This window comes from Macrobrachium rosenbergii, chromosome 13 (genome assembly GCF_040412425.1).
Source record: "Macrobrachium rosenbergii isolate ZJJX-2024 chromosome 13, ASM4041242v1, whole genome shotgun sequence".
NCBI lineage: Eukaryota > Metazoa > Arthropoda > Malacostraca > Decapoda > Palaemonidae > Macrobrachium > Macrobrachium rosenbergii.
In genome coordinates, this window is record NC_089753.1 from 12,553,969 (window position 1) to 12,574,416 (window position 20,448).

A 20,448-nucleotide genomic window follows, 5' to 3' on the forward strand; every position below is an offset into this window, starting at 1 on the left:
GTATGCGCTAGATAAAGGAATAGTGGTTTCTTCCATGAGATCATTAACCTTTACAAATGTGCCCATAGACCTCTTTGAGTGCCATCCCTACTTGGCTGAAGGGTTCTGAAGAAAAAGGAGTCTTAGGTTCTAACAGATTCCCAAAAGCATGAGTTGGATCCTCTTCCAGAATTGAGGCTGACACTATTCTGTCCTGGTGAACACTCTAAGGGCCATGGACACGCGAAATCGGATCTGGCGGTACCAATCACTGAACCACAAGTCAAGGCTGACCTGCCAATGGAGTGAGCATGCTCCAAACCATAGTTCACATTCCTATAAACTGTTGTATGGTCAGCAAAACTAAACTAGAAAAAGCTATGGACGAACAATCAAGTGTACCACTTTCAACACCCAAGTTGGAAATCTTTAATGAACCAGAGCAACCCAAGTGACTGCATGATCATACGTATGGGGCTCACCACAATATACTGCAGTATCATACAATGGCAACCTGTCACAAATAAACCCCTGTCTGCAAGCTCAAGATCCAGGGATCATGCACATTCCTGGTTAAAAGGTAGTGCTGACTCTTCTTAGCGTCTGGCAGAGATACGAACAGGAAACCAGCCCTCATATCTCATATGGAATGGAAGATGCTGGTTCATGAGCTCTCCCAGAGAACACAGTGTCAACCTTCTGACAGACATTCCACCCTTCAGTGGATGCTACCAACCCTCAAAGATCAAAAGCACTCATTGAAAGACTGATGGAACTTCTTGTGAGAGAGCTTCTATGTAGCTGACTTTCCATCCTACAAGAGAAGAAAATGTGAAAGAGAAGGAAGAGCTCAACAATGAGGAGGAGGAGGAGGAGGAGGAGGAGGAGGAGGAGGAGGAGGAGGAGGAGGAGGATAAACTTTTGTTTCATCACCTTATTCCATCCACGAGACTTACTCTCTTTAGCCACAGCAGAAGAAATGGTTAAGGCAAGTAGCAGTGTTTAAGGAATATGACCCCTGCTTCATACTGCAGAGGTGCCTCCACAGGCAGGAAAACTATTACACAAAGCTCAAAAACATTATGTTCCATAGTGTGAACAGCCTTGGATAAAGCAGCACCTAAAACCAGAGTGTGCATAGCCCACTTGTTACAAGTCAGAGTACAACAAGCAGAATAGACAGAGAAAGAGGGAGGGGAGTCCAGGAAGAAGCTGGAAAGATTCAGTGGTGTCAGGGGCAAAGCATACCCCCAGAGACACCAACAAACATATTTGGCCTTCCTCTAAATCTTGCCAAACTTCTTCCTACAAAGTAGACCTGCCAGCCCACTCTGCACAAACACTAACACACAGGACATGCAGCAGCTAAACACATGCTTACGTCCTTCACACTTTGGTTGTTACTTCTTTAAATTATACATGTATCTATGCAATTTTAAGAGGTGCGAAAGAAACGAGCAGGATAAGGTTACTGCTACTTATTCATGATCCAGGCAGTTTATATAGCGGCAGACAATGGAAACCTCAGTGACCTGAGGTTGATAATAAATAACAATAAATACAGCGAACCAGTACACTTTACAAATGTAAGAACAGACAGAAATGGAATGGGATACAATCTTGATGCCTGTGAAAGAAGAAGCATGCGATACATTTTTGACAGCAGGTAGACAAAATATATACATAGTTTAAATGATTGAACTTTGCGTGACCTGACACGTTAGGCGTGACTAAACGTAGGCAAAGAAAATGGGACGTCACCACAGAAAACTTGCCCAGCAGAGACTTTACAATAATATTAACACTTTAGCAGAGACTTCACGAATGACTTTACAGATGACTTTACACAATAAAAAAAAAAATACATACATACAATGAAGAAAATGGAAGAAGCTTCAACTTGACAGTCAATTAGAGAACAGCAAACCACCTTGTTACCTAGCTTCAACAACTGTTTACAGCTTATGCTGAGGAATGCTATGACATACAAGGTTCTGGCTTCTATTTTTGTAGAACAACTACATATACAAATTTGGTCTACGCATATTACAATATATTTTCCTTTGAGTTTTGTATCGCAGAAACTTGCTGAGAACAAGAAAAAATTAAGGATATCACAATGCTCATTTCCTCTGACCCATGAGCTTTTGGCATCTCCTCAATTACTTACATGAAGTAAAGTTCATGACTTTAGGTCATACTTGACTTAGATGGGTAATTTGTTTCTTATGTTTTATTGTGAACCTTTTTTAACTGAATTTCTTTACTCTGTTGGGAACTGTTTTCACATACCCCCTATGGGTATCTGATTCTCTGTATAAGGTATATATTTATTAGAGTAACCAATAGTAAATTTGATGTAAATCCACTACTCAACCTCTGGTAGTAGTGTATTGGCCCATGTCAGTGTAAATACTTATGTCATGTCACAAAACCCAATATTTATTTCAAGCTTAGCAATTTCTGTATCTGATACATAAAAAAATTTAAGGCCTATTCGCTCTTTCATATGCAACTTTGTTTTTCAGGTACTTGTCTATTTTGCTAACCTTACAGGCAGAGGTGAATTTAGAGAATGGAGAACCACTACAAGAATTAAGAGAGAGCTGTCAAGCAATGCTAAAGGAAATTGGATCAAATGTTAAGACAGTATCAGAGGCTGTGGCAGAAGTTACGGACAATCCTAAAGGACCCCTGTCTTCAGCAATACAACAGGGGATTGATAGGTAAAATACCAAAGAGCACTGTATTGAGATTCAATGAAATTTGATTTAAGAAAATTTAATGACAGTCATTATGTAGATCATACTGACTAGACTGAGTACTGTAAATGGCAAGGAATGCTCCTGTTGATTTTAATGATGGCAAAGGCTCTTGTACAACCAAAGTTACTATGAAAAATTCACTGACAAATTATTATATAGCGACTATACATCAAAAGAATTTCTTATATTCACTCAGCATAAGTTCACAATATTATTTAAAAGTTACCTATTTCATATTAACCCTTTAACGCCGACTGGGCGCATTTTACATCGACAAAAGTTGTCTGTCGGGTGACGAGTGGACGTAAAATACATTGACTACAAAAGTTTTTTTAAATATTTGTGGAAAAATACTTATAGGCCTCATTTGTGACAAATTTTAAATCACGCGCCTTGAGAGATGCTGGGAGTTCACGGATCACGCTGTTGTTCTGTTTACAAGCGTGACCCAGCTGAGCTTGCACGAATTTCTTTCTTATCCCAAAAGAAAGCATCAGCTAACTCTGCTGAAAATCTCAGAAATTCTTTAGTCACTTTGTCGTAATTTTTGCACAGTTTTCTATTAGCCGTCACATAAAGTTTTATATATGAAAATGTGTGCAATTTCATGTAAAAAAAAAAAAAAAAAAAACTTATGGTTGTAGCTTTTAGCAATTTTGACATATTTTCATATAAATCACGATAAGTGCCAAAATTTCAACCTTCGGTCAACTTTCACTCACTGAAATGGTCGAAAATGCAATTGTAAGCTAAAACTCTTACATTCTAGTAATATTCAATCATTTACCTTCATTTTGTAACAAACGAGAAGTCTAGCACAATATTTCGATTTATGGTGAATTTTTGAAAAAACTTTTCATTACGTCCGCGCTAACTCTGCTGAAAATCTTGAAAGAGCCTGACGCCGTCTCTTCCAAACACGTGTGTCTCAGAAATTCTTTAGTCACTTTGTCGTAATTTTTGCACAGTTTTCTATTAGCCGTTACATAAAGTTTTATATATGAAAATTAAAATGTGCGCAATTTCATGTAGAATACAACAAAAATAACTCATGGTTGTAGCTTTTATCAATTTTGACATTTTCATATAAATCATAAGTGCCAAAATTTCAACCTTCGGTCAACTTTGACTCAACCGTAATGGTCGAAAAATGCAATTGTAAGCTAAAAACTCTTACATTCTAGTAATATTCAATCATTAACCTTCATTTTTCAACAAACGAGAAGTCTCAGGCACAATATTTCGATTTATGGTGAAATTTTGAGAAAACTTTTTCCTTGCATCTGCGCGCGCTAACTCTGCTGAAAATCTCAGAAATTCTTTAGTCACTTTGTCGTAATTTTTGCACCGTTTTATATTAGTCGTTACATAAAGTTTTATATATGAAAATGTGCGCAATTTCATGTAAAATACAACAAAAAATAACTCATGATTGTAGCTTTTATCACTTTTGACATAATTTCATATAAATCACGATAAGTGCCAAAATTTCAACCTTCGGTCAACTTTGACTAGACCGAAATGGTCGAAAAATGCAATTGTAAGCTAAAACTCTTACATTCTAGTAATACTCAATCATTTACCTTCATTTTGCAACAAACGAGAAGTCTCTAGCACCATATTTGGATTTATGGTGAATTTTTGAAAAAAACTTTTTCCTTACGTCCGCGCGCGCTAACTCTGCTGAAAATCTCAGAAATTCTTTAGTCACTTTGTCATAATTTTTGCACCATTTTATATTAGCCGTTCCATAATGTTTTATATATGAAAATGTGCGCAATTTCATGTAGAATACAACAAAAAATAAACTCATGGTTGTAGCTTTTATCTGTTTTGAAATATTTTTATATAAATCACGATAAGTGCCAAAATTTCAACCTTCGGTCAACTTTGACTCGACCGAAATGGTCGAAAAATGCAATTTTAAGCTAAAACTCTACATTCTAGTAATACTCAATCATTTACCTTCATTTTGCAACAAACGGAAAGTCTCTAGCACAATATTTCGATTTATGGTGAATTTTTGAAAAAAACTTTTATGTCCGAGCATTAAGAATTCATGCATCATCTTGTGATAATATTTTCTCTGTGTTGCTTTGATCGTTTTACAATTTGTTATATACCAAAATCATCGCAATTTAGTGTACAATACAACGAAAAAAAAAAACTCATTAGCTTTAACCGTTTTGCTCACAGCACGATTTGTGTACAATTATATATGAAAATTTTTTTTGCGCTGTCATATATTCCAATATTTATATATGATAATGATATTTTTTTTATTTCTGATGGTTGCATACTAAACTTCAGGCAATGAGAAAAAAAGGAGCCAAAAATGAACTCTTAATCTTAAAAACTAAGCGTGCTGTGATTTTTTGAAAAAAACTTTCTTTCCGCTTCGGCGCTAACTCTCAAACCCCACCGGCATACGGCAGACACTTTTGTAAATAGAGGCTCGGCGTTTAAGGGTTAATGTAACTTTGGTGGAAAGAAAAATATGAAAGTTACCTCTTAGTAGGCAGCACTGATATACAGTACTATACATTTAATGCAAGAAGAAAAATACATTTGAATAACAATGTGTATTTTTCCTAGGCACTGTATATAAATCAGAGCTTAATATATAGGAGTATCTTTCAGCGCAAGCTTCAACTAGTTGTAAATTTGGTAACAAGGTAGTTAACAGGTGGAGAGGGGGATGAGTGGGGAGTATCCCTTCACACTGATTGTTGCCTTCAGTCTTCCCCTACAGCTGTAGGGACTGAATTGGGCAGTTGAGGTGGGACAGAAGTAAAACGGCTCTGGTTTATGTACCTAGGAAGAATGGAAATTGTTATTTGAAATTTATTTCTTCCTAATGGAATACTATCAATCCCCCTTTTATATAGGAGATTTGCTCCTTAGGTGGGAGGTCAGTTCCTGAAAACTGAATATAGTTGACTCCAGGATTCACAGGAGATGCATACCACAACCCCTGTGAACTAAAATCCATGACTACTAAGACACCCTCTAAAAATGCTTATACCTGAGTATTTTGTAGTTTTATCACAAAAATGCATTTAGTCATGAAAATAATATGAAAATACAGTACCGTACAGCTGACCCCGGGTTCACGGGGATCATGCCACAACCCCTGAATAGCTAAAATCCACGAATACTTGGCACCCCTCTAAAAACGCTTTGACATTAACTGCCTATTTTGATAGTTCATAGACCACAAAACCCCCTCTGAAAAGCTTATACAGTACCCGAGTATTTTAATAGTTTTATCACAAAAATGCATTTAGTCACGAAAATGATATGAAAATACAGTAATTAGTGAATATTTCACATAAAAAATTCTGCAAATAGGCAAATTTTATGCAAATAATGTGGTTATACATTCCACAGATTTTTCTGTGGAATGTAACCACATTATTCGGATAAAATTTTTTCTATTCATGAATTTTTCATGTGAAATATTCACTAATTACTGTATTTTCATAGGCCAATAGGTGAAGCCGTGAATCCAGAACTATGAATAGAGAGGGGTCCATTGTAATTAATGAATATTTCTCTATGAAAATTCTGCAAATAGGCGAAATTTCTGCAAATCATGTGGATGTACGTTCCCACGGAAATATCCGTGAACAGCTGAAGCCATGAATCCAGAACCGCCGAATTCTATGGGGTCCACTGAGTTGAAAGCCGCCATGGAACTGCCATGATCTAGGTTGCCCGGCAAACAGAAAAAGCATAGTTCCTATATCATCCAACCAGTCCGCAAAATCAATGGCCTGAAGTAGGGTCCTGGACCATAGTACCTCTTCTAAAGTAATAAGGGGTTATATAATGTACTTGAGTTTCGAATGTTTTGGAGAACCATGATGTCTCTTGTAAGAGGCTACATGCTGGAAGGCAGTTTAGCTCTGGCTATCACAAGTAAGGGTTAAGGACTAAATTGTACCATGTCTCCTTTCACCCTTGTTATAGGAGACATGACGAGGGCGATGTTTCTCTATCCCAGATAAGGGACAGACACTTGAAGTGTATTCACCTGTAACTCATCTGACTTCAGCCCGGTACTCCTCCAAAAAGGACAAAGGGTAAAGGAATCCAGTCATTCTACTGTTATATCTTTCAAGCTTATGCTGTAGATGCTAATGAGATACTGACCTCTGAATCTGGAGCTCAGGTGATTACACAACTTGTTGGGTAACCACCACAGGTCCCAAGGAAAAAGAGTCATGGGACTCTTGGATAACATCCCTTGGGTACAATGAGGTAAAGGTAGTCTGGTGAACCAATGGAATCCAAGACGGAATTTGATCCGAATTTTCTTGTCTTTTCTTTTTCGGAACGACAACAACGGAGGATATTCTTATTTATTTATTTTTATTTATCTATTTTAATTTATTTTCTTTTATTTAATTATTTTTGTTCAATACACCTGCCCTCATTACCTGGAAACTGAAAAGTTCTCCTGAAAAAGCAAAGGCACTCTGATATACAGTACCATGAAGGCCAGACCTCTGCCTCCTGACACCAACCACCTCTGATATACCTGCATTCTTGTCCCTATACGAGATCCCTGAAGTGGCGTGAGAGACAAGCACATTTAACCTGAGGTCAAGCCACAATACAATCTGTAGAATAGTCATCGTGATAGTCTTCATCATGGCAACCTCTGTGGCAAACAGAGTAGCCTTTCGTCCTACAGCACGTAGTACCTCTGGTGAAAGTGGCAGGGAAAGGAGTTTGCAAGATCTGCTGGAGGCAAGGGAAGTCTTAAGACCTGCAGATCAAGGCATTCACCTTCCCCTAAATATCATGGGCAAGCTGTGACCATGGTAACCAGACCGAGGGCCTTACTTCGAGAATGGACTCAAGGTTGTCTACTGGTAAGAAACCGCGTTGCCTCACCCAGATTATTGCACACACGAGTGAAATAATCACCAAAAACTGCTGCTCTAGCTTGGTCTACAGGGGTTCAGGGGGAGTGGGACCATCAGGACCCATGAGGTCCGCGTGGGTACGAGCTGCTCCTCCTTCTTATAAAGAAGACACGCCAGGCTTCAGTTCCTACAGTGTTCCTGGTCCCATGAGAAAGACAAGCCTCTCACCAGAGAGAAGACACAAGACCCAGCTAAGTTGCTGGCAAAACCCTGTTCTGACTTTGATACCCAGCAAATCGAGAATGAAGGCAAAGGGGAAGAACAATCCCTTGCACCACCCTGTGTATGAAAGGTGGAAGAAACCACTGGTGACCTATAGATGGAATACACTTGCTCCACGCATGAACACTCCAGAGAGTGAGAATGTTGTGTGCATGGAGACAGCGTGGTTCCCTCCTTCTCCCAAATAAGGCTGAGGAGAACCTATCCCACTGCTAGCACAGGACCAATCCATAGTCAGAATGCTAGCTGCAAGTGGGTTGCACATACCCTTTCTATGCGACCTCTAGGGCTGCAGCAAGAATGGCTCCCATGCCCTTGCCTCCCCATGATCATATAACTGAGATGGAGCAGAGCAAATAGGATGCCCAGTCTTGTCCTGGTGTGAGCATGACTGCCCAAGGTGAGTCAAGGTGGGAGCAGACCCCTAGTCTAATCAGGCCGGTGCCGCAGCACTGGCTCAGCCAAAGGTAGAACAATCACCTGGTGACCAAGCAACCCCCTTCTTCCTCTTATGCCGGAGCACATACGAGTCCAGGGTTGGGGCAGCAGAAGACGAGTCCCACAATAACAACACAGAACAGGATGACAAGATGGAGCCTTGCCAGTGATTTTTCTTTTTTTCTATGCCAAGGCAATTGCCTTCCACATCTCAGGGTTGGTCAAGGGAGGAACTGTACTCTTAGCCAAAAAATCAGGAACCATAGGATCCTCATCTGGAAGAACCACCTCTACAGGAAGGTCTCCTTCCTTAGCAGTGCCAGAAGCCAGGACAGCAGAGGACATATACTGGATCTTACCGGAAGGCTCCGGTATTAACATCCTATTCTTATCAGCCAGCTTGTCCAGTAAGGCAGGGAATGAGGGGTTCCTGGGATATTAAGGAAGGGTGTATCTTCTTCAGACACAGTAACGACATCTTCCTATGGGGACCAGAAGCATTAGACTCAAGGTCAATGTCGTCTGAGAGCGAAACATGCTGATGGAACAATTCTATTAGAAGCAGCTACACTGCTAGGTGAGAGGTCATGATAAGGTTTAGGCCCAGTGCTACTCATCCTTGAGGGAACAGCACTTACAGAGTGAAGAAGGGTGGAAGATGGGATCAGAAGGGACTACATGGATTCAGTACAGTATTACCACTAGAAGAGTACTATTTCCCCTCCCCCTGTAGAAGCTGGCAAACACATCTTGTCCTTCCTCCTCTACCCAAACCTAATCCATTGAAGAGAACCCCCAAGTTATACATTCCTTGCAAAAGGAAGCCCTTATGCAGGCCCTTCCATGTAAGAAGCACATACAGTATGAGGATTTATCATTACTGGCAACATAAACTGACCACAAAGTGACCATGCCCCTTGCAGCTACATAATTCATGTTTTTTTATCCTTCTCAAGTAAAAATAAGTAAAAAATGCGCCTAAGTTTCTTCAGTGCAGTCAAGTTTTCTGCTATATGAAACTTTCAGCCATGGCCCGATAGTGGCCTGTGTTGTTAGTACCTGTAGTGGTGCCAGACGTACAATTATGTCTGGTTTTAACCTTAAATAAAATAAAATAAAACCTACTGAGGCTAGAGGGCTGCAATTTGGTATGTTTGACGATTGGAAGGTGGATGATCAACATACCAATTTGCAGCCCTCTAGCCTCAGTAGTTTTTAAGATTTGAGGGTGGACAGAAAAAATGTGGAGGGACAGACAAAGCCATCTCAATAGTGCTCTTTCACAGAAAACTAAAAACAATGACCAAAAAACAACAAAGAGGAAACAACACACCAGAAAAAGGCAGAAAATTTGTTACTACTCATCAACCAAAACAAGTTTTCAACCAGGTGGTTAGGAGCGCAGCAACACGTCCTTCTCTGGTAATGGTCGAAAGAAAAGTAAAGGCAATGGTCAGTGATTGAGGGATACTACCCCGCTCACTCCCAACTCCACCTGTTAACCACCTGGTTAAATACCTTGTTCCCAAGTTTTCAACTGTTCCTAGCCCGCGTTGAACGATACTCCTATGTAAAAGGGAATGGTTTGTATTCTTGTAAGAATAAATAGTGGTTTTGTTTAGTTCATTTCAGTGAAAAAGCAGTTATTGCTTATTAGTATTTGTAGGTACAGCACATAGTTATGGAGGCTGAATGATAAAATAACAAAAATCTAAGAAGTTAATGTATAAAGTATAATATTATTTTGTGATTTATCATTACAGTATTTTCTTAAATTTTCACAGGTACAACAAAGAGTATGCAATATCAAATGCTCAGAAAGTACAGAAATGGACAATTTTGCCACAGGATTTTTCCCATTATAATGGAGAACTCAACAACACTCTTAAATTAGTAAGGAATCATGTCTTAGAAAAAAATATAAGGATGCCATTGATGCCTTGTATGACCCAAACGATACAAAATGTTGAAAGCAGACTTTTGAATATGTTTGAGGTGTAAAAAATAGTGCTGAAATGCAATCTGACTGGTAAATTTAACTGAAGCAGAAAACCTAAAGCACTTTGTGCCTCTAAAGCCAATTTTCCCTCAAATTTTCCTTCATGTATTAGTGCTGCCACCTTAGCATTCTATACGAGTATACTACTGTACTGTATCTTTCGAAATATTTCCATGCAAATCTACAAGTATTTGGGCCACATTAAGTAAAAATGTCTTTGAAAATCACATTGCCAACCTCATTAACTCTCTTTAAGAACATGGCGTTGTAATTTAATGTGTCTGCCATTTTCTTTCCTCTTCCAAGCAGCCTACCTTCATATAAATAAATATATAAACTGTACTGCAGAAGACTTAACCATCCCTCTCCTTCATTTATTATTAAAACAGTTTAACCAGACCACTGAGCTATCAGCTGTCATAGGGCTGGCCCGAAGGATTTGGGTGAAATGCCAGGTCTAGGCCAGAGGCCTAGCACTGGGACCAAATACAGTAGGTCATTCGGTATGCTGATGAATGAATGAAAACGAAATTAAAATCTGCACAAAGGCATACGCTCTCATACTGGAGCACTCACACAATAAATACATTTGTACTCAATGTTTTCATGTATACTTACTAAAAAGGTATATTAAAAATTCTGAATAAGTTAAGTAACGTTTTAAAATTTAATTGTTTTAAAATTCATTAGACACAGGGTTTTCATATTTTTATTATTTACTTATTTTTATATTTTATTAATTAAAATAGATCACAGTTCCTTGTGAACATTAAAATTGGAATTACTACAAATGTAGAAGATTTTGACAAAATTTCTTTCATTGATCCATTTCCAAAATTTGATAATCGCTGCAGTTATGTTTTGGACATTCACACAATGCATGATTGACTGTTATCAACACTTTGCACTCTGGGCATTCGGAGACACGTCAGAATTACTTGCGTGAGTCCTCTCTCTGATACGATGAACTCCATTTTCCAACGCTGGATTTTATCTGTTTTAATTTATTACCTTCAGGTTCTTCATTCCTTATATTTTGTCATTTACTGTACTTACAATGATTGTTTTTATATATCTTATATAGTCACTAACAGGGATGTTTACATTAGCTCTTATGTGGACTCCTTCTTTAGCTGCTTTATCAACCTCTTCATTTCCTTTAATGCCTACATGGGCAGGGATCCAACAAATTCAATATTTTTTCCATTATTACACAACTTATGGAGTGAAAACTTAATTTGTTGTACAATATTATTTTTTGGATTGTAAATTGGAATGGCTTCTATAGCGCTTCTGGAGTCGCTATAATTCACAAAATTATTAAATGAGGCTTCTTTAATTATTTTTATGGCTGATGCTATTGCACATAACTCAGCTGTAAATACTGAGGCATCACCAGGTAGAGAGAACTGATACGTTTTGTCTTGGGACACTGCAGCATATCCTACTCCGTATTGTGACTTAGATCCGTCTGTGTATATTGTGTAATGTGGACCTTTTCGGATTACATGTTCTACTGTATGTTGTCTATGGTGTTCTGGGGTATATAAGCAACTTTTCGATAAATATTTTAAGTGTGTGCAAATTTTAATTCTATTCATATTCCAAGGAGGGGTAATTTCACTACTGAAGGTAGCTATACATTTAAATTCAGTGACTCAGAGAATCTTCTAGAATCTAGATCTAATTGGGAAAGGTGGTAAATGATTGTTAATAAATACATCTCTTAATTCAAATAATTTTTTGGCTGGAGAATCACTTTTCTGAATTCTCAGGGCACTCTTCGTTGTTAGAAACTCTCTATGAAGAGAGAGGCAGTTCACCACAGTCAACTGTAAAGATGACTTTGGTGATGACCTAAAGGCTCCTGAACACATTCTAAGGCCTTCATTACGAAATGGGTCTAACGTTTTCAGCATTGTGCCTGATGCTGAGCCATATATTTCCTTCCATAATCAATGATAGACAGCAGTGTTGCTTTATACAGTACAGTAAGAGTATATCTGTTAGCTTCCCTAAGTAGTGCTCAATAGTTTTTTAAATTAGACTTACCTGTAATGTTCTTTTACATTTTGATTTCATGTATGTTATGTGGGCTTTCCAGTTCAAGTGAGTATCAAATACTAATCCCAAAAATTTTGCTGTTTGGCCAATTGGTATGGAATGATTTCTGAATTTTAAATCTATTTCTTCCCCTTTTCTCCAATTTTTATTTTCATAAAACATTAGTGCTTGAGTCTTTTGTATGGATAATTTAAAGCCTACAGATAAGGCCCATTCATCTATTTTTATTATACTTTTATTAATGATTTGGTCTGCATATTTTATGTGAGATGCCGGATGATATATGGCAAAATCATCCATATACAAGTTACTTTTAATTCCAATAGGTAGATTATTACTGATATCATTTATTGCTAAAGTAAACATTGTGCCACTAAGGACGCTTCCTTGTGAAACACAATTTTCAAATGGAAATGTACTTGACAATACTGTATCATCACTTCTCACTTGAAAAGTGCGATTTGTCAGAAAGTTTTCAATAAACCTGGCAAGTGTCCACGGATGCTGCTTTTATGTAACGTTTTTAATATTGCATATCTCCATGTAGTATCATAAGCCTTTTCGACGTCAAAACAGACGGCTATAGTAATATGTTTTCGTTCAAATCCTCTTCGTATGTGGTCTTCCAAATTAGACAGAGAATCCAGTGTAGATCTGTTACATTGTGACCCAAATTGAGTGGGAGTCAAAATTTCATTTTCTCGAATGTGCCATGTTAGTCAAACATTTACCATTTCTCTAGTAATTTGCATAAACAACTTGTTAAAGAAAATGGTCTGTAATTGTTTACATTACTGAGATCCTTTTCAGGTTTGGAGATGTGGAATAATTATAGCTTTACGCCATTCATCAGGAAATAAATTTTGAAGCTATAAGTGATTATAAAGTTGTAATAAGTATGACTTTGCCAAAGGTGCTAAGTGGCAGACAATTTCAAAACAAACATTGTCACCTTCAAAAGGTAGATTTATTTCTGTTCAAGAGAGCAAATTCCAACTCTTCCATATTAAAATTTCTATTACTGTATAACGTATATCTTCTATTGTTTCAAAATTTATTGTTACTGATTCTATACTATTTTTCTCTGTGCGGAAGTGTTCATCTAATTTTTTATCACACTTACTGCTCAAGTTTTCTCCTATTACATTGCTTATTTCTTTCGAATGAAGTATTCTTTCCCATCTTTTAATATGGCATGTGTAGGTGGTTTAACGTGCGAACCATTTATTTTCCTGAACGTTTCAAATATTTTTTGTATGGGAGTATTATTAGAGAGATCTGACCCATATTTCCTCCTTGAAATGATTCTTCCTTCAATTACTTCTTTTTCAAATTTTGCAGATAACTTGTTGTTGAGGGGTTTTAATGTATCAATTTCTAGTAATAATATAGTCAGTTTTTGTAAAGTTCCTTCTAATATCGATAATGTTTTATTCATTTTATTGAATTTTTTATTTAAATTATCTAGTCGTCTTCCTATTGAGTGTTTTATTTTTATTAATTTTGTTAGCTTATCAGACCACCATGGAACTTTGTTTCGTTGGATGGTTTTGATTTTAGTATTACTTCATCAGCAGCATTTTAATTAAGCCAACAAGAAATTTATTAGTTTCATTATGGTCATTTAAATATTCAAATGTTTGGATATACTGTATTCTTAAGTCTGCATTTCATATCGCTACAATCTACTTTATAAATGTTTTAGTGAGCGACATGTTTTGCAGGGAACATTTTGTAATAAGGAAATTAATATTGGGAAATGATCACTGGTGTGCAAGTCATCAACTGTATTCCAGTCTAATCTGTCTATTATATTTAAAATACAGAGAGTTAAGTCTACTGAGAAAAATGTTCCATGTGTTTTGAATATGTGCTGACTTCGTCATCATTTATACAGTACATGTCATTTGAAACCATAAATTCTTCTACTTTACTTCCTTCTCTATTTGAGTTTGAACAATTATGTCCCATATTGAGTTGTGAGCATTAAAAATCGCCTGCTATTGTGTTAATGTAGGTTCCTTGACACTGTTAAGTAATTCTTTAAGCTTTTTCAATATCGTAATTTTTATTAGGATGGTTGTATAAATTATAAATTACATAATTATCGTTTCTTATTCGGATTTAATACCTGATATTTGCAAGTCAGTAATGTTTACAGGTACTTTGTTATGTACATGTATGGCTGTAACTAAATTTCCTTCTTCCTCTCGTGATGTTGATGCTAAGGTGTATTTACCTATTGTTGATAATTGTTTTACTGACATGCTGTAAACATATCATTGGTTCATATTCTTTAGTAATCGTTGTACTTCTCTAGGTGTAGTCTGGTCAGCAGACTATTTACGTTCCATTGTATAATACTGTATAGCTATTGAAAATATTGTTTTACAGTATAGTGGTCGAGTTTTTACTTTCTTTTTGTTTTATCAATTTGGATTTTTTCTAATGTTTTACTCACGAAATTTAGGTGCTTTTCTTTATAATATATTAACTGAGCTATGCACAAGCAACCTTTTTTTCGTGGTGCTCAAAATCATTTGTTTCTTCTTTTTCCACATTTTATAAACGTTCTTATAATGTTTGTTAAGCCATCTTTTATGTGTCTGTTATTATTACACAATTAAAAGAAACAATTGTTACATCCACATGTGTTATCGTGTACATTTCTTGTTTCATTTGTTCTTGTACCAATTATTGGAGATGGAGTAATCTCTTCTCCCTTGGAATAATCATTGTTATCTATGGTATGGTTCTCTTCAACTTCTTCAGTGTTTGGGCATCTGCCTCCATGGTTTTTACTAACATTTTGGGAAATAAAGGTATAATCTTAGCCTGTTTTTCATATCCTTTCTTTTTGGCTTACCCGTGTTTTGGGTGGCGTTCTCTCCAACAGTCTCTTTTTATCTTTAATTTCTGGTCCATCACAACTTTCCTCTGCTACTTCTGTGGTAGCATCTTCTTGTGCTATTTGCATTAATACTTCAAATGAATTTGATAAAATTTTATCCATATCATTTGTATCTGTTTCTTTATTTATTACCAATATTCTGACTCACTCAGAATAAGTTTAGAGCATTTCAAAAAATATCAATGTTATTGTATAACCTAAACGATTCGAAACTTACTCACCTAATCGTAGTCTAAGTCTTATACTACGACACCCAAGTTACTTCATTCTTATGATAGTTCAAATTGTGATTATATCAATACATTGCGTTGTGTATATGAACTAAACAAATGATATAAACTTACTGTTGGCGTATTCAATGTTCCTAGCTTAAAATACAATAGTCAGATTGGCGTGAGCACAATCTCTATTTCATGTCCCTCATCCAAAACACACCTAAAGAAACTCTCCTTACATTTAGATATGCATTCTCCTAAAGGAACCTTTCCCTAAATGAATTTTAAGATGAATAGGAATACTTAATGGATTTGCATGTACCGAAAATTATGGCTGCATTCTTGAGTCCTTATTAGCTCGAACCGCACTATATCAAAGCCGTGAAGAGACTGACTTCATGGTTGTCTTTGACCGATGCCAAACAACCAATACCGGTAGTTAAGCATTATTACATGTATACTTACAATTAAACACACGAAACAGCTAAGACAACGTTTTTAATTACTAAATACAAAACATAATATCCTTCTTCTACATAATGCGCATTTCCACTTTACGTAAATTTACAGAGAATACATAAAACTATACCACAACTTGCAGAAAAGTACAATTTCTATTGTCGAAGTTTCGACAACCAATTTAGTTTTTGTTTGTAAGGCATTTTCTTCTTGGGAATTTATTTCTGTGCTCTGTTACATCTATCTGTAAGCGTTTGTGTTTCATTGCTAGTTTTTGTTACTGAAGAATATGTATCTTTCATAGATGGATCTTGAATTCCTCTCACTTTCAGTTCCAATTTAGCTTCCTTTATAGACATCTCAGTCCTTTCTTGTAAGATTTTCAATTCTGTATTGTACATATAAAACATGCATTCTTTGGACCTGAGTGATGATCTTGCAAACAGTTTACACACTTGGCCTACTGCATTTCCATTGTGTGACATGTTCGTCAGAACCACAATAAGCACATATACGTTCACCGTGACAGTTTTTCTCCGTGTGCCCATATTTACCACAATTTTGACATTGTAGTGGTTGACCGACATAAGGTCTCAGTTCTATTTTGGCCCAAAATTTTTTTTTGTAAGGTAGGTCGACCTTGAGCCTCGATGGCTCAGTCGGTTACAGCAGCAGCTTCGGACTTCGTAGAGGTCTGTGGCGCTAGGTTCAATCCAAGCCGGCTAATCAGAGAGGCAGACACTTTGCTATCCGTGTAGACATCCCGGGATTATATATGTAATCAACGGATAGGTTTGCTTAAAAAGCAAATGGATGTTACAGACTAAATACACACACAAAACAAAGCCACTACAACACCTTCTAAAAACATAACAAACATCTCACACGTCTCGAACTCTCGCCATACCCGCGCAATAAATTCTCGCTGCTGGGAAGAAAGGGCGTTGGGTCTGTATGATACATGAAACATACGCATGATGGGGTCTAAGCGATGTCAGGCAGGGCAGCCGATCGAGACCACAGGTCTACCCCAAAGCCAAATCAAAAGTCCTTCAAAAGAAGGCATCGTGCTTACCCCATACAAAATGGGAATAAAAGCACGTTAAATGAAGAAGAAGAAGAAGAAGAAGAAGTCGACCTTCAAATTTTATTTTTGCAATTCTTAATATTTTACTATTCTGTTTACTTTGTAATATATATATATATATATATATATATATATATATATATATATATATATATAATATATATATATATATATATATATATATATATATATATATATATATATATATATATATATCACAATCTTGGACTCTGAACATCTCATTTTAAGATAGTCCAAAAGTGTATTCTTCTCGAATGGTTCGTTATTATTTTCAGCAAGTATATTAGTAACCTGAATGCTGTTCACAATGTCATGTTTTTTATAATTACATTTACATTAGCGATACTTTTTGTGGACAAACAGTCTTGCAGATTGGTTTTTGTTGTGCTTCTATAAGCCATGTTCTTTCTTTTATTTGTCTGAATGACATTTCTTGTTGTTGGCTGTCTTGTTAATAAGTAGCTTTTTAACTTTAAGGCTGAAATTTGTTGTTCTGTTTCCATGGTTAGAAACCTTGACGAACTTCCACTCCCAAAGAGGGAGTCGAAGTGAGTCAAGGTTGGGTCATGTCGATATTTAGTCTTTTTGGGTGTTTTATATGGTATTAAAGTTTTAATACCACCCTGATTTTGATTATTTGGATTATTCATAGAGCTGTCCATTTCCATGCCAGATTTGCTCTGTACTGGAGCAGCGGTCGTCAACTGTGCTGGGACGGTACCATCAAAGGGCCCAGCGGTACTTGCATCCTTATAACTGCTATTCATAAATATTAAAGTATAAAAAAATAAAAAAAAATAAACCTGGAAACCTTAAAAGATATCATCTGCCTTTCATGGAGTTTATTCTTCCACCAATGGCACAAGTGAGAATTGGCTCCCAAATGTCCACGTCCCAATACCCTACCCCACAGGGGATGGCACAACATGATTAAAGTGGCCCAAGTGTGAGCCAAACCCAATTGCTAGGACTGAGAGTATTACAAAAATACAATCATCCCCACCCTAATCATGTTATGGGCAAACCGGATAGAATGCCAAGAGTCCTATCCCCAGGACTGGACCCCCTGGAACCCATGGTCCAGCCCTAAAGAATAGTTCCGCCTTTGAGCTATCAACCTGATAACTCTCATGTCCGAACATTATTGGGCAGCTGATGGTCCTACCACAGTTCCCACTATTTAGCTTCAGATATAAACCCATTCCGAGCTATGATATCTTTTCCTATTTATCAGGTCCAACAACTTTTAGCAAAAGTGGAAAATTCCACAACAATTAATCCAAAGTAAAATATAATGGTATTTGGGATTCTTGGACTCCAACCTGGGAACTAATTCATGGGTTTCAAGAGCCCCCTCACCATGTCAAGATGGTCTCACATCGAGGGGGGTTTACCCCAAGAATACAGATAGAAATCTTAAACCTCTTGGAGATGTGTCTCTTCATGAAGTTACCCCAAGAATACAGATAGAAAACTTGAAACCTCTTGGAGATGTGGTTCTTTATTAGGTTACCCCATGAATAAAAATGGAAAACTTAAGCGTCTTGGAGATGTGGCTCTTCATTATGTTACTCCAAGAATACAGATAGAAAACTTAAACCCTCTTGGAGATGTGACTCTTTATTAGGTTACCCCAAGAATACAGATAGAAAACTTAAACCCTCTTGGAGATGTGGCTCTTCATTAGTTTACCCAAAGAATACAGATGGAAAACTTAAACGTCTTTGAGACGTGGCTCTTCATTAAGTTACCCCAAGAATACAGATAGTAGACTTAAACCTCTTGGGACGTGGCTCTTAATTAAGTTACCCCAAGAATGCAGATAGAAAACTTAAACCCTCTTTGAGATGTGGCTCTTCATTAAGTTGCCCCAAGAATACAGATAGAAAACTTAAACCCTCTGAGACATGGCTCTTGATTAAGTTGCCCCAAGAATACAGATAGAAAACTTAAACCCTCATGGAGACGTGGCTCTTCATTAAGTTACCCCAAGAATACATATAGAAAACTTAAACCCTCTTGGAGACGTGGCTCTTCATTAAGTTGCCCCAAGAATACAGATGAAAAACTTAAACTTGGAGACGTGGCTCTTTAAGTTGCCCCAAGAATACAGATGAAAAACTTAAACTTGGAGACGTGGCTCTTTAAGTTGCCCCAAGAATACAGATGAAAAACTTAAACTTGGAGACGTGGCTCTTTAAGTTGCCCAAAGAATACAGATAAAAAACTTAAATCTCTTGGAGACGTGGCTTTTCATTAAGTTACTGTCACGACTCCAAGAATCCTTACACGTTCTTTCTATCTCAAAACAATAAGGATTTGACACCAGCAACTAAAATATGGGAAAAGAATAAAAAAAGAAACTAAAAAACACTACAACATGTTTATTCACAAACTTATTTTCAAATAAAGATAATGAAATGTTGCTTCCCCTCAGGTTTCATTCAACGTGACACAAATCAAAATAAATCAAAGCAGTTATTGATAAGGGGAACAGGTTGGAAGGTAGAGCAATTCTAATACTTAAATGGTGTTGGTGAAGTATCCTTCGTGGTCGGGGCTTCAGCTGAAGAGTTGATGCTGGCACAGTGGCGGCGGGCAAAGACGCCACAAAGAGGTGGCTGGGCACCAGCTGAAGAGATAATGCTGGCACGATGACACAGAGGCTCGGATGATGTCCCAAAAAGGGTGGCTTCAGGTTGGGACAGCAAATGTGGTTTCTTCCAGAACCCGGAGATTGTGCAGATGGAGGGCAGGAAGGGCTGGCTGCTTCTCCTCATCACAGGGAGGATGGGCTGACTATTTCTCGTCACTGGCAGGAAGGGCTGACTACTTCAGCCTCATCACAGGTATGACAAATATTGCTGGAGGCAGGTGACCAAGCCGTCTGAAGGGGGGACTCTTCACCTGACGTTGGGACACTTCCTGTCTGACCTTTGATTCTATTGCTTGCCCTGCTCCCCACCCCCTTCTCTCTCTCTCTCTCTCTCTCTCTCTCTCTCTCTCTCTCTCTCTCTCTCTCTCTCTCTCTCTCTCTCTCGTGGGCGATTCTATGGAAGCTTACATACTGTACCCCTAGATGGGGCAGGGTTAACGATGACAACAGGCGATCGTCAACTCCATATTAGTTTTTTTAATTTCTGAATGCTGATAGGCTCCTCAAAGCAGTGCATTCGATCACGTCATACAAGAAGCGTTTAGAACCTGGATGAAGAAATGCATACATGATGAAATCTTGCTCAACATGGCTCAGTTCACAAAGATGTTGCACCAGCATCAAAATCACATGGCTTATCAAGGCGATGACAGGGCTATGTACTGGAAAAGAAACTTTTCCTTTTAATGTGTTTTTCA

General features: G+C 37.4%; 1 protein-coding gene and 1 long non-coding RNA gene across 3 annotated transcripts in view; one reads left to right on the forward strand and one right to left on the reverse strand.

Annotated features, from left to right (window-relative positions):
- LOC136844912 (uncharacterized) overlaps positions 1-20,448 on the reverse strand; it is a 511,857-nt gene that overhangs the window by 343,958 nt on the left and 147,451 nt on the right. The gene's annotated exons all lie outside the window — the stretch shown is intronic.
- LOC136844911 (long-chain-fatty-acid--CoA ligase ACSBG2-like) overlaps positions 1-20,448 on the forward strand; it is a 227,558-nt gene that overhangs the window by 173,147 nt on the left and 33,963 nt on the right. Inside the window, exon 15 of the mRNA XM_067114238.1 lies at positions 2,508-2,705. Coding sequence (XP_066970339.1) covers positions 2,508-2,705 — 198 coding nt within the window. The remainder of the gene's footprint in view (positions 1-2,507; positions 2,706-20,448) is intronic.